Source organism: Oncorhynchus keta, chromosome 12 (assembly GCF_023373465.1).
Source record: "Oncorhynchus keta strain PuntledgeMale-10-30-2019 chromosome 12, Oket_V2, whole genome shotgun sequence".
Classification (NCBI taxonomy): Eukaryota; Metazoa; Chordata; class Actinopteri; order Salmoniformes; family Salmonidae; genus Oncorhynchus; species Oncorhynchus keta.
This window is the reverse complement of record NC_068432.1, coordinates 20,039,867-20,054,357: the sequence shown is the minus strand read 5'-3', so window position 1 is coordinate 20,054,357 and position 14,491 is coordinate 20,039,867. Positions and strand designations below refer to the sequence as shown.

The window sequence follows — 14,491 nt, the reverse complement described above, 5'->3', positions numbered from 1 at the left end:
CACATTTACAATGCTAATAGACCGTTAATACCAATGTAATTAACACAGCTGTGGGCTTCTCAGGGCCCTGCCCTGAGAAAACCACAAGCAAAGAACATTCACAGTGTAACCTACTAAGACATTTGTCAACTATACAAATACATGTTTGCAAACAGCTGGACGCAAAGCTTTTGGTATACAAACTTCCTTTCCTACCACCAACAAGGTGTGAAAGTCCTAAGCACTTGCACCCTACTGCTTTTTTCCTGAAATGAACAGGAAAATAAATGTTTTCGCAAGAGCAGTATGCATTATGTGGTTTTTCTACAGAGTGCTAGATTTGCTGGATATGTGGATGCACTTGGATGATTTTTATTCACTCTCACGCCCAATTATCATAGTTGATCTCCCCGTCTGACTTTGATAAACAACCAGTATTTTTCAAGGCGCTAGATACTCCAAGGCTAAAACTTCCGGTGTAACATCTGGTCATGATTGGGTGTCCCATAGGGCGGTGCACAATTGGCCCAGCGTTGTCCGGGTTTGGCCGTCAATGTAAATAAGAATTTGTTCTTAACTGACTTGCCTAGTTAAATAAATGTTAAATCAAATTTTAAAAATTCAATTCTCATGAAAGAGGTGCCCTAAATAAAACAGTTAAATCTCAAGCAGTTTCTTGTCGGTTTTATGGCACGCATGTGATATGTCAATGCTGAGGAAATTTCCTCCGAGAGGGCAGGGATAAATCTAACCACTTCATAAAGAGCAGCTGAAATCCCACACTAAAATCAATAAGCCACATTCTGGAGATACTGTATGCATGGCTAAGCCCTCAGCTCAGGCCGGGGTGCCCTGACTGCTGGATGCCTTGACTGCTGGATGCCTCTTTGATATACTGTCTGTGCCTGGTTTATTTTTTTATAGTGTGGCAAAGACGTTCAACCAAAATCTAAAGCTATGGGTATGTAACCACAATCATTTGTGGGTGGGCTTACAACGAAAGTATCATGCTTCTAAAGTGCAAGAGGTCCAATAGAGAAGGTAAAACCAAACAACTCAAGGCTATCTTGTCTTCAGATCAGCACACAGCCTCGAGACCCCTGTCTACAGATCTAGATGGATTTGGGATTAGGATGACCCCCCTTCTATAATCAAAGCCCAGGTGGAGCAACATGGGGCCCTTAGAAGCTCCTACTCATTGTTTTGGTCCACACTTCAGCGGGCAACTTCAAATGGTGCAGGGGGGTGGACCGATTTGGGGCTTCCCTCAGTCTCCGTACTCCTGTCTCACCTCATCATTGCTCAGGGGGCTTATCACAGCAAGGCTCAGGGCCTAACTCCATGGCTCCTTGGCCTTGATGAATGAGCCTCCAGAATGAGAGGTGTCATGGTCGTCTCAGCTCCTGAATGCAGCTGTCAGGGCTGTAGACGTCCGAGGTCAATCAGAATAAAAGATCCGGAAGTTTCAATGAATGGTTTGGTAAAGTCCCAGCACCAAGCAAAAAGTAATTGGCAATGTAAACTGCAATGCTTGGCCAAAAAAAGTCTGCTGAGATGTGCTGCAAGTAGATTAGTGCAGAGTGCACCAACAAAAACACTTTAAGCTTTGAGACATTCTATTATCTACTCGATATCAAATGGGCCTATCAGTTCAAGAGCATATTCGCGACCAATACCATTTTTGGTGTACATTTTTGTCAGTATTTCCATCAGTATTAGTACTATTTCAAGGCCCTGTTTTAAGCCCATGGGCTCAGACAGCACCCTCTCTCTAATGAACACAAAGAGTATTTATATTATTTGAATATTTGCCTGCCGTGGCTAGCTGTCACTCAGGCTAAAGCAGTAATGCTGTGTGACGAGGCCCACAGCAGCACACATCCCAGCTGCCTCTGTACAGCACACGGCAAATCCACCAAATTTCCACAGCTGCCCATTTCTGTAACGGAAGAGACATGAAAAAAAGATAGGTAAAGTCAAGAAAGGTGCCTATTGGCATTGTATGTTCTCATGGCATTGAGAAGTGTCTGACTGCTGGAGCTAGAAGACCATTGTTCAGCTAAACTTCTGTTCTTTCACTCTTGGCCTCAAAAAAGAAGACTTCATTTTATAGATTATGCTTCTCCTCTGTAGGAAAGTGTAACCGATGTGAAATGTGAAATGGCTAGCTAGTTAGCGGTGGTGTGCGCTAATAACATTTCAATCGGTGATGTCACTCGCTCTGGGACCTGAAGTAGTTGTTCCTCTTGCTCTGCAAGGGCCGTGGCGTTTATGGCGCGATGGGTAACGATGCTTCGTGGGTGTCAGTTGTCTGTGTATGCAGAGGGTCCCTGGTTTGAGCCCGGGGCAAGGAGACAGACGAAAGCTAAACTGTTACATTGATGCTGTTGACCCGGGTCACTGGTTGCTGCAGAAAAGGAGGCGGTCAAAAGGGGGGTGAGTGTAACCGATGTGAAATGGCTAGCTAGTTAGCGGTGGTGCATGCTAATAGCGTTTCAATCGGTTCTCCACTCATTACCAGTATTAACTGCACCTGTTTGAACTCGTTACCTGTATTACATTTACATTTTACATTTAAGTCATTTAGCAGACGCTCTTATCCAGAGCGACTTACAAATTGGTGCATACACCTTATGACATCCAGTGGAACAGCCACTTTACAATAGTGCATCTAAATCTTTTTAGGGGGGTGAGAAGGATTACTTACCCTATCCTAGGTATTCCTTGAAGAGGTGGGGTTTCAGGTGTCTCCGGAAGGTGGTGATTGACTCCGCTGTCCTGGCGTCGTGAGGAGTTTGTTCCACCATTGGGGGCCAGAGCAGCGAACAGTTTTGACTGGGCTGAGCGGGAACTGTACTTCCTCAGTGGTAGGGAGGCGAGCAGGCCAGAGGTGGATGAACGCAGTGCCCTTGTTTGGGTGTAGGGCCTGATCAGAGCCTGGAGGTACTGAGGTGCCGTTCCCCTCACAGCTCCGTAGGCAAGCACCATGGTCTTGTAGCGGATGCGAGCTTCAACTGGAAGCCAGTGGAGAGAGCGGAGGAGCGGGGTGACGTGAGAGAACTTGGGAAGGTTGAACACCAGACGGGCTGCGGCGTTCTGGATGAGTTGTAGGGGTTTAATGGCACAGGCAGGGAGCCCAGCCAACAGCGAGTTGCAGTAATCAAGACGGGAGATGACAAGTGCCTGGATTAGGACCTGCGCCGCTTCCTGTGTGAGGCAGGGTCGTACTCTGCGGATGTTGTAGAGCATGAACCTACAGGAACGGGACACCGCCTTGATGTTAGTTGAGAACGACAGGGTGTTGTCCAGGATCACGCCAAGGTTCTTAGCGCTCTGGGAGGAGGACACAATGGAGTTGTCAACCGTGATGGCGAGATCATGGAACGGGCAGTCCCTTCCCCGGGAGGAAGAGGAGCTCCGTCTTGCTGAGGTTCAGCTTGAGGTGGTGATCCGTCATCCACACTGATATGTCTGCCAGACATGCAGAGATGCGATTCGCCACCTGGTCATCAGAAGGGGGAAAGGAGAAGATTAATTGTGTGTCGTCTGCATAGCAATGATAGGAGTGACCATGTGAGGTTATGACAGAGCCAAGTGACTTGGTGTATAGCGAGAATAAGAGAGGGCCTAGAACAGAGCCCTGGGGGACACCAGTGGTGAGAGCGCGTGGTGAGGAGGCAGATTCTCGCCACGCCACCTGGTAGGAGCGACCTGTCAGGTAGGACGCAATCCAAGCGTGGGCCGCGCCGGAGATGCCCAACTCGGAGAGGGTGGAGAGGAGGATCTGATGGTTCACAGTATCGAAGGCAGCCGATAGGTCTAGAAGGATGAGAGCAGAGGAGAGAGAGTTAGCTTTAGCAGTGCGGAGCGCCTCCGTGATACAGAGAAGAGCAGTCTCAGTTGAATGACTAGTCTTGAAACCTGACTGATTTGGATCAAGAAGGTCATTCTGAGAGAGATAGCGGTAGAGCTGGCCAAGGACGGCACGCTCAAGAGTTTTGGAGAGAAAAGAGAGAAGGGATACTGGTCTGTAGTTGTTGACATCGGAGGGATCGAGTGTAGGTTTTTTCAGAAGGGGTGCAACTCTCGCTCTCTTGAAGACGGAAGGGACGTAGCCAGCGGTCAGGGATGAGTTGATGAGCGAGGTGAGGTAAGGGAGAAGGTCTCCGGAAATGGTCTGGAGAAGAGAGGAGGGGATAGGGTCAAGCGGGCAGGTTGTTGGGCCGTCACAAGACGCGAGATTTCATCTGGAGAGAGAGGGGAGAAAGAGGTCAGAGCACAGGGTAGGGCAGTGTGAGCAGAACCAGCGGTGTCGTTTGACTTAGCAAACGAGGATCGGATGTCGTCGACCTTCTTTTCAAAATGGTTGACGAAGTCATCTGCAGAGGGGGAGGAGGGGGGAGGAGGATTCAGGAGGGAGGAGAAGGTGGCAAAGAGCTTCCTAGGGTTAGAGGCAGATGCTTGGAATTTAGAATGGTAGAAAGTGGCTTTAGCAGCAGAGACAGAGGAGGAAAATGTAGAGAGGAGGGAGTGAAAGGATGCCAGGTCCGCAGGGAGGCGAGTTTTCCTCCATTTCCGCTCGGCTGCCCGGAGCCCTGTTCTGTGAGCTCGCAATGAGTCGTCGAGCCACGGAGCGGGAGGGAGGACCGAGCCGGCCTGGAGGATAGGGGACATAGAGAGTCAAAGGATGCAGAAAGGGAGGAGAGGAGGGTTGAGGAGGCAGAATCAGGAGATAGGTTGGAGAAGGTTTGAGCAGAGGGAAGAGATGATAGGATGGAAGAGGAGAGAGTAGCGGGGGAGAGAGAGCGAAGGTTGGGACGGCGCGATACCATCCGAGTAGGGGCAGTGTGGGAAGTGTTGGATGAGAGCGAGAGGGAAAAGGATACACGGTAGTGGTCGGAGACTTGGAGGGGAGTTGCAATGAGGTTAGTGGAAGAACAGCATCTAGTAAAGATGAGGTCAAGCGTATTGCCTGCCTTGTGAGTAGGGGGGGAAGGTGAGAGGGTGAGGTCAAAAGAGGAGAGGAGTGGAAAGAAGGAGGCAGAGAGGAATGAGTCAAAGGTAGACGTGGGGAGGTTAAAGTCGCCCAGAACTGTGAGAGGTGAGCCGTCCTCAGGAAAGGAGCTTATCAAGGCATCAAGCTCATTGATGAACTCTCCAAGGGAACCTGGAGGGCGATAAATGATAAGGATGTTAAGCTTGAAAGGGCTGGTAACTGTGACAGCATGGAATTCAAAGGAGGCGATAGACAGATGGGTAAGGGGAGAAAGAGAGAAAGACCACTTGGGAGAGATGAGGATCCCGGTGCCACCACCCCGCTGACCAGAAGCTCTCGGGGTGTGCGAGAACACGTGGGCGGACGAGGAGAGAGCAGTAGGAGTAGCAGTGTTATCTGTGGTGATCCATGTTTCCGTCAGTGCCAAGAAGTCGAGGGACTGGAGGGAGGCATAGGCTGAGATGAACTCTGCCTTGTTGGCCGCAGATCGTCAGTTCCAGAGGCTACCGGAGACCTGGAACTCCACGTGGGTCGTACGCGCTGGGACCACCAGATTAGGGTGGCCGCGGCCACGCGGTGTGGAGCGTTTGTATGGTCTGTGCAGAGAGGAGAGAACAGGGATAGACAGACACATAGTTGACAGGCTACAGAAGAGGCTACGCTAATGCAAGGAGATTGGAATGACAAGTGGACTACACGTCTCGAATGTTCAGAAAGTTAAGCTTACGTAGCAAGAATCTTATTGACTAAAATGATTAAAATGATACAGTACTGCTGAAGTAGGCTAGCTGGCAGTAGCTGCGTTGTTGACACTACACTAATCAAGTCGTTCCGTTGAGTGTAATAGTTTCTACAGTGCTACTATTCGGGGGCTAGCTGGCTAGCTAGCAGTGTTGTTTACGTTACGTTGCGTTAAAAGAACGACAATAGCTGGCTAGCTAACCTAGAAAATCGCTCTAGACTACACAATTATCTTTGAAACAAAGACGGCTATGTAGCTAGCTATGTAGCTAGCTACGATCAAACAAATCAAACCGTTGTACTGTAATGAAATGAAATGAAAATGTGATACTACCTGTGACTGCGACCGGGTTGTTGAATTCGATTCAGTAGACGTTGGCTAGCTGTTAGCTGTTGGCTAGCTAGCAGAGTCTCCTACGTTAAGGACGACAAATAGCTGGCTAGCGAACCTCGGTAAATTAAGATAATCACTCCAAGACTACACACTCTAAACTACACAATTATCTTGGAAACAAAGACAGCTATGTAGCTAGCTAACACTAAACTAATCAAGTCGTTCAGTTGAGTGAATAGCACTACAGTGATGCTAATCTGTGGGCGTTTGCTAGCGTTTGCTGTATAAAAGACACCTGTCCACACACTCAATCAAACAGACTCCAACCTCTCCACAATGGCCAAGACCAGAGAGCTGTGTAAGGACATTAGGGATACACTATTCCCAGTTAAGAAGTTTTAGGTAGTAGTTATTATAGGACTATTTCTATCTATACCATTTGTATTTCATATACCTTTGACTATTGGATGTTCTTATAGGCACTATAGTATTGCCAGCCTAATCTCGGGAGTTGATAGGCTTGTAGTAGTCAAACAGTGCAATGCTTGAAGCATTGCGAAGAGCTGCTGGCAAACGCAGGAAAATGCTGTTTGAATGAATGCTTACGAGCCTGCTGCTGCCTACCACCGCTCAGTCAGACTGCTCGACCAAATATCAAATCATAGACTTAATACGAGCCTTAGGTCATTAATATGGTCAAATCCGGAAACTATCATTTCGAAAACAAAATGTTAATTCTTTCAGTAAAATACGGAACCGTTCTGTATTTTATCTAACGGGTGGCATCCCTAAGTCTAAATATTGCTGTTACATTGCACAACCTTCAATGTAATGTAATAATTATGTGCAATTCTGGCAAATTAATTACGGTTTTGTTAGAAAGAAATGGTCTTCACACAGTTCGCAACAAGCCAGGCGGCCCAAACTGCTGCATATGAGTTCACAGTTGTCTTGAACGCACTGAAGTTGGAGATTTCCAAGTTTCCGGTTGTCTTGAACACGGCATTAGTCTCAGCAAAGGGAGGGAGAGAGCAGCAGACGGTCCGCCTCTCACGGTCCCTGCCTACTCTCTTCTTCCTTTCCTCCGAAGAGACTGACCTGATGGTGAAACTCTAGTCGCACCACATCTGTCTCAGGCACATATTCATGTTGTTCCAATGCGAGCTGCTAATTATAATAAAAACGCAGGGCTATTGATACACTTGGCTACTCATTCAGTGCAGCTGCAGCGCACGTGGAAGTAGAGAGAAGCAAGTTTTATGTTTGTAATAGTGTTGAATAAAAACAGTGTTACCAGTGCTGACTAAAACTTACGACATGAACTCACTCCTAAAAACTGCACCTCTTTGCTGTATTCTTTGACAGACTCTCTCTGGTCATGGATTTAAAAGTTATTAAACCTCACGTAGGCTAGTATCAAACTTTGTTGTGGCCGGGGTCATGAAAACTGTGTAAGCTGCAGGTGGGCATGGTAATTTGAACTATCGATTGGCCAGTGCAGCAGGCACACTCCATTTAGCCACAGATCTCCCAGTCCACCGGGAAGGCGGAGTTTGTCTTTTCAGACAAATTAAATAGTTTAAAATGGGAACACTTTGCCTACCTGGTGCACAGGGCTTCTGAATGAAGTGTGCCAACAGCGCAACACACAAAAAAGGTATGCAACCCTTCATCGTTGGCTTTTCTACAAAAATGTTTGGTGATCGACTAGGAATGCCAGTTGGCATAACCAGCTGGTGACCACTGATTTAGACCATCCAGAATGAATTATCCTGTTGCTGCCCCCTGTTGGATATCTATGACATTACATCATATGGTGACTGAAGTGACGATTAACATTCAATTGCATTATGCTCCAATGAGCATGCTGAGTTCCCCCATCAGCAAGTGACATGTCGATATCTCAGCCAGGGGCTCTGGTTAATAACATTATATCTTATCTAGATGTACGCCAGAGAACCACTAGCAGCTGTGTATTACTATGCCATGAATGTTTACATTCATGATGAATAGTGTGTAATCTGGGGAGCTGTTCAAATGGATTTTAGGGAGGGCTGAGGGCTCCTTTATTCACTAAAAGAATGACTGCCAAAATGAAGAAAAGTTTTATTCCGTCTCAAAAAACTCTCGCTCCCTCCCCCCTCTTTCTAGAAGAAGGAGATCATTGAAGATGTGAAGTGAACATCTTCCTCCACCAAAGAGCCTTTGAAAAGGTCCATTGAATTTCTTTCTGTTGTTTTAAAAGCGTCCTTTAAGATGCCTTCTTTAATTTAATTTTTTGGGTCATCTGAGTTCAGTTCCAAATACATACTTAAAGGACTATAATAATTCTAAGGTTTTAAACTGTAAGGAGAAGCAGTGCTGCATTGTTGACGAACCTAGCAGTGTGCAAAGAATGGTCTCTGAGGGGGAACAGCATCCCATTGTGCTTCCATCAGCAGAGGTCAGGGGCTGCTCCATCAAGCAGGAAGCAGGCTGCTTAATGAGTGGGCATAGGCCTACTGAAGCTCCTATGATGGGGGCCAGTAATGTACTTCCATATTCCAATGATGGCTTAATTTGAAGTTCATTATTTCCTTCATCTAAATTATTATTAGAATCTATTCGGAACTGGGACAATGCATCAAGAAATATGGAGAGAAATGCAACCATACAAATAACGGCAGGTTATGTGTCATTCAAAGAAAGCCAGGCCTGTTTTCTCTGCTCAATGAGCACTACCTTCTTGTGTTTTGTTTTGATGATTTGGTTCTCTAAAACTTAATTAAAGAATCTCCTACCTTAGGAGCCTGATTATAGATTTTGTGTCAGTTACTGTTAGTCCTGAAATTACCCCATGTTTTGAGTTACATTAAAAGGCAGGCACAAACTAGGCATGCATGTTCGATATCAATTCTGTTTAACCTGTATTTTTCAATATTCACACAGTAGGCCAATTTTGTTGAATTCCTTGTATTGAAATGCAGTTATCTTCTATTAAGAATTTGTAATACAAGTACCTTGATTAAGGAGCGAACCCTTTTTTTCAATTTTCGCCAAAATGACATACCCAAATCTAACTGCCTGTAGCTCAGGACCTGAAGCAAGGATATGCATATTCTTGATACCACTTGAAAGGAAACACTTTGAAGTTTATGGAAATGTGAAGTTAATGTAGGAGAATATGACACATTAGATCTGGTAAAAGATAATACAAAGAAAAAAGTGTTTATTTTATTTTATTTTGTTCCATCATCTTTGAAATGCAAGAGAAAGGTCCAAATGTATTATTCCAGCTTAGGTGTAATTTCGATTTCTGCCACTAGATGGCACCAGTGTATGTGCAAAGTTTTAGACTGATCCAATGAGCCATTGTATTTCTGTTCAAAGTGTTGTATCAAGTCTACCCAAATGGGCCTAATTGGTTTATTGCTACATTTTCAAGTTCATAACTGTGCACTCTCCTCAAACAATAGCATAGTATTCTTTCACTGTAATAGCTACTGTAAATTGGACAGTGTAGTTCGATTAAAAATGCTAAATGAGGATGGGAATCCTACTCACAACCGTCCCTGTTTAGGTTCTCCAGAGGGGCCAAGGGTTTCTATCTTTAGTCAATAATCCAAAAACAAACAGCTTTACCTCATCTCTCAGGGGGGCAAGGAGGATTAAGTGGAGATGACCCAATTAAGACAAGGTTAAAAGAGGAAAAAACAGTCTTTTCGGAGGCTAAATTAAGGATAAGGCCAGAGCAGAGTGAGTGTTGTCCTGTTGTGAAGTGGTGGAGAGAGAGGGGGAGAATCAATCAAATGTATTTATAAAGCCCTTTTTACATCAGCCGATGTCACAAAGTGCTATACAGAAACCCAGCCTAAAACCCCAAACAGCAAGCAAAGCAGATGTAGAAGCATGAGAGGGAGGACCACACCATACTCAGGTAGATTAATGAACAGGTGAGTGTCAGTGGAAGTGTTTCCCCTATATGCATTTAGCAGCAGCACACCAGGATATGCATTTTGCAGCTGCACACCATGAGGATTTAGTGGATGGGGAGGAAAGGTTGTGGGGTCTGGTGACCAGCAGGGTCAGACCATGAAAAGAGCACTCACACACACTGTTAAGGTGAGCTGCACTTAGTAAAAGCAACACTCAAACCCAACCCATCTTCCCTTAGAGCGTGCATGCACACATACATACACTTGCATGCAAAAATACAAACTCACTGTAATTGTCCTGTAATTTCTTGTGATTTTTTATCAAAGCTGGCAAAGTACACACAACACAGCTCTAAACAGACACACACATATATATATATTTAAGGCGCGTGGTTGCCCGAGAGATGAAAAACACAGATATGCCATTGATAGCTCTGGAAAAACAACTCCTAATTAAACCATTTAAACCTCTTGATCGTTGGAGAGGGCAGTCTGACATTTAAAACCAGCAAATATCATATGATAATATTGGTGAGCAAAATATGTTCATAATGCAAAAACACAACAAGGTTTAATACCCAGAATTCCACATTTAACACGTGCATGATGATTGACAACGTGATTTCATAGTCACACTGGCCATGGTGCCAATTTAGCAACTGCAATTAAAACCGTATAACTAAAGTAAAGGTTCAGTTAACTCTGGCTACGTCAAGTTTTCTAGTTTGGGAAAGGGACGCTTTTTCATTTCCCAAAAACATGCGACTCCAACGGTTCACATTACAACATTTGCATTTTATACAGTTGCACTTGCTCCTAAAATAAGCAACAACAACTTAACTAAAAGTGTGTAGCCATTATTACTAAATAACTGTCCACAGCTTCGCAGAAGAGTCAAATATATGCTACTAGGTTTAAATGTGACTGCAACTAAATAAATTCAATTTACATTAAAAACAGCCAAATATCGAAAGCCAATGTTAGGCTGCTACAGCATCCTTCACTCAGTCGAAGTGCATCCCATTCAAACGGTACCCCTTGTAAACATCCGCGAGAAAAGTTTCCCAAAATCTAAAACAAAGAAAACATACGTTATTTGTCTTACTTACCATTCCATCTGAGGGAACAAACAAGAAGAAACACCAATATGAACGAGTTCTTTGGGAAAGCCATTCTGTTCCTCCCGTCTTATCCAGTCCTTTCAAAATGAAACGTAGTTAGTCAACTTGGTCCGCGCGCACAAAGAAAGAGCGAGTCAAGTCTGGACGGCTGTGAAGGAAAGGGAGGGAGGGAGTCGTGTTGCAGAAGGTTTGTCGTCTATTGTACTGTAGTACTGTAGTACTTTGTACTTTGATTTCCAAATTCCATCCCCCCTCCTCTTGTATTTAGTGGGTAACCGTAACACGATTGCTTTTCTTGCGAGAAAATGTATCTATAACAGTAGGGACGCTAAACCTATCATCATTGCCTGGAATAACACCTCTTGGCCAAAATGGTATTCTCTCATTTGGCTATATTTACATTGGGGTGTATAAGTAACTAGGTGCTTTGATAAATGAGAAAATGTGATTTATTGTGCACATTAACCCTAACCCATTTCTATGATGATATACCTCATGAATAATCATCCAATCATGAAATGCAAGGACGTAAAAGGATTGGAACAATCAATTCACATTCTATTCCATTAAAATAATCCTTTGTTCTCTCTATAGGTAGAAATACTGTACATTTGAAAAATATTGGAAGAAATACATTGTCCACCAATGGGTCCTTGTAAACATAGTAGTGACCCCAACTCTCCACCCTAGTAAAGGGGCTTCTCTGGGGCAGATCAGCTTGCAGGTCGTTAACAACCTCTGTTTTTTTCATCACTGGACTGTCACCTCAGCTAACAGCTGCAGCAGAGAGGGGCTCCAGAGTAAGGCTCCCACTCCAGCTGTCCTGCGGGGTTGGGTCCCCGTCTATAGATCACTACTAGCCTGGCCTGGGACACATTGCAGGGGAATATAGGGTTACAAATGGAGGGAAAATCAACCCATTGGGCAGAAATTAAGAACAGTCTTTCAGTGGCGGCAATAGAGCTATGTTGAACAATAGATGTAACAGGACACACACAGTATGTTCTGTTTTTACTTTATTTGATGCTGTGCAGGATATCTTGTTCAGCAAAACATTTTCTATTTGATTTATTAAAGCGTTCAATCTCCTCAATTATTGTATATTTAGACTTCTAAATATTTATACATATTTATACTTTATTTATACTTCTCAGAAGGACTACATCAGAAATAATGGTAAACAATTAGAGACCGTTTAGTTTTTACTCAAGATGTTCCATTTACAAAATGGGCTCTAGAGGTACCATCTACACTGACAAAGGTACTCTCAGTGTAGTTAAGGTCACCTTCTACATCCATCACACACTCCACATGCATCACACTGTGTGAGTGTGTTTGTTCACCTACAGATGCAAAAGCACTCATCACTGTACACAGCACCTGCAGATGCAAAAGCACTCATCACTGTACACAGCAGCAATTCACCCTGCAACCACCCCTGCCAAGTGCAGCAAATCTTGGCCAGTGGATTTAGAAAGAGGGCAAAAAGGCAGAGTGTAGCACAGTCCCTTGAGGCCAAGGTACAGTCTACAGAGCAGTGAAGGCAAATCTGAAGCAAACGAGAAAGGGCCTTTGAAGTGGACATAGAGCCCAGGCCCCCTCTGAAATCCCCTATTTTCCCTGTGATAGAGGCAGAAAAAGACGATTCCATGTTGAAATGTCATTTTCTCCATCTCAAATCAATTGTATCTCTTGCACCCTCTTTCCATCTATCCCTCTCTTTTTTGACCTCTCTCTCTCTCTCTCTCTCCCCCCATGTTGTATCAGAGTTTCCCATCTGTCTCTCACACTGTTGTGTCTTCGGAGAGCAAACAGAGAGGGAGGGGGAGATAGGAGGGAGTGACAGTGAGGATTTAATGGTCAAACACCATTAACACACACACTGATTATTTTACCAGGTGACAGGTGCCAGTTCAGATGATCTGCACACTCTCGTTAAGTCTCCAAGTTGACTTTTCCAGAATGATTGTGGGCTGGAAAGACAAGTGTGGTTTTTGTAGACTCAAGTACAAGTGTCTCATAAACAAGTCAAGATCACTGTGATGAAGAAGGTTGTCACTCCAGTAAAATGAGGTTCAAAAGTACAACTGGACCGATACCTCAAATCAATAAATTAAATATTCAAGAACTGACAGGTTGACAAGAGGTTGAAACTGAAGTTTCTATCTCAATATAATATTTATGCTTTTCTGTTTCTTGGACATACTTTTGTAGAAAGAAATGGTTAATGGTGAATAAGATTGAAAAGTCATTTTTGAAAATTCACTATCTTGTTAGATTAATATAATGCATTTTCTGCAAATACCAGAATGATCACCATTATGACTAATCATCACATTCACAAAACAGATGTTCTGTATTCCTCACCCTAGTTTTATATGATGAATCCACTCCCGTTGGGTTTACCGTTGGCATCGATATGAGTCAGAATAATTTATTCTACTGTCAAAATTGACAGCAAAGTGTAAATAGGAGAATTTTGGTCATAAAGTCATTTTCGTACAAAATTGTGTTTTGTGAGACTTTTGGTCGTGACTGCATCACAACATAAATTAAGGTTGGGTATGTTTCAATCCTGCCCACAGCTGGCAGCACACAAGTAATCATCAATTCAGAGTACAGCTGCATGTGACCCAATCGTAATGCGGGTTCACTTTGGATATCTCTATGGGCTAGTTAGGGACCATCAGTAATTTACACAATGTACATGTCAAAATTCTAATAGCTCCAAATTGAAACTCAGCCAACAATACATGAAAGATAAACTGAAGTTTCTATCTCACTACAGTATTTGTGCTATCCTGTCTCTTGGACATATTTTTGAAGAAGGAAATGGTTAATGGTGAATAAGATCAAAAAGTCTATTAGGAATCAAGGTAAGACCCAGATGCGGACACGTTGAATAAACAATGGTTTAATAGTCTAAGGGGCAGGCAAGAGACAGGTCAAGGCAGGCAGGGGTCAATAATACATGGGGCAGGGTACCGGGTACCGGTTGGCAGGCAGGGTCAGGTAGGCGGGTACAGAGACAGGACAGACGAGGCGAGGGTCAAAACCAGGAGGGTGAGAAAAGGAGAGGCTGGGGGAAAAACAGGATCTGACAGGACAAATGCTGGTAAGCTTGACAAACAAGAGGAACTGGCAACAGACAAACAGAGAAAGAAGGTATAAGTACACAGGGGATAATTGGGAAGATGGGTGAAACTTGGAGGGGAGAGGAGACAATCACAAAGACAGGTAAAACAGATCAGAGGTGACAAAGTCATTATTTAAAATTCACTATCTTGCTAGATGAATGTAATGCATTTCCTGCAAATAATCATCACCTTTATGACTAATCATCACATTTACAAAACACATGATATGTCTATTCCTCACTCTAGTGTCATATGATGAATCCATTTCC

At 44.1% G+C, this 14,491-nt stretch overlaps 1 protein-coding gene across 2 annotated transcripts in view; it reads right to left on the bottom strand.

The window, feature by feature from the left end:
* LOC118391096 (cell surface glycoprotein MUC18-like) overlaps positions 1 to 11,366 on the bottom strand; it is a 68,231-nt gene extending 56,865 nt beyond the window's left edge. For both annotated transcript variants that reach the window (XM_035782115.2, XM_035782114.2), the window contains exon 1: positions 11,074 to 11,366. In XM_035782115.2, the coding sequence (XP_035638008.1) occupies positions 11,074 to 11,137 (64 nt within the window). In that variant the 5' untranslated portion in view covers positions 11,138 to 11,366. The remainder of the gene's footprint in view (positions 1 to 11,073) is intronic.
* Between the last annotated feature and the right edge of the window lie 3,125 nt (positions 11,367 to 14,491).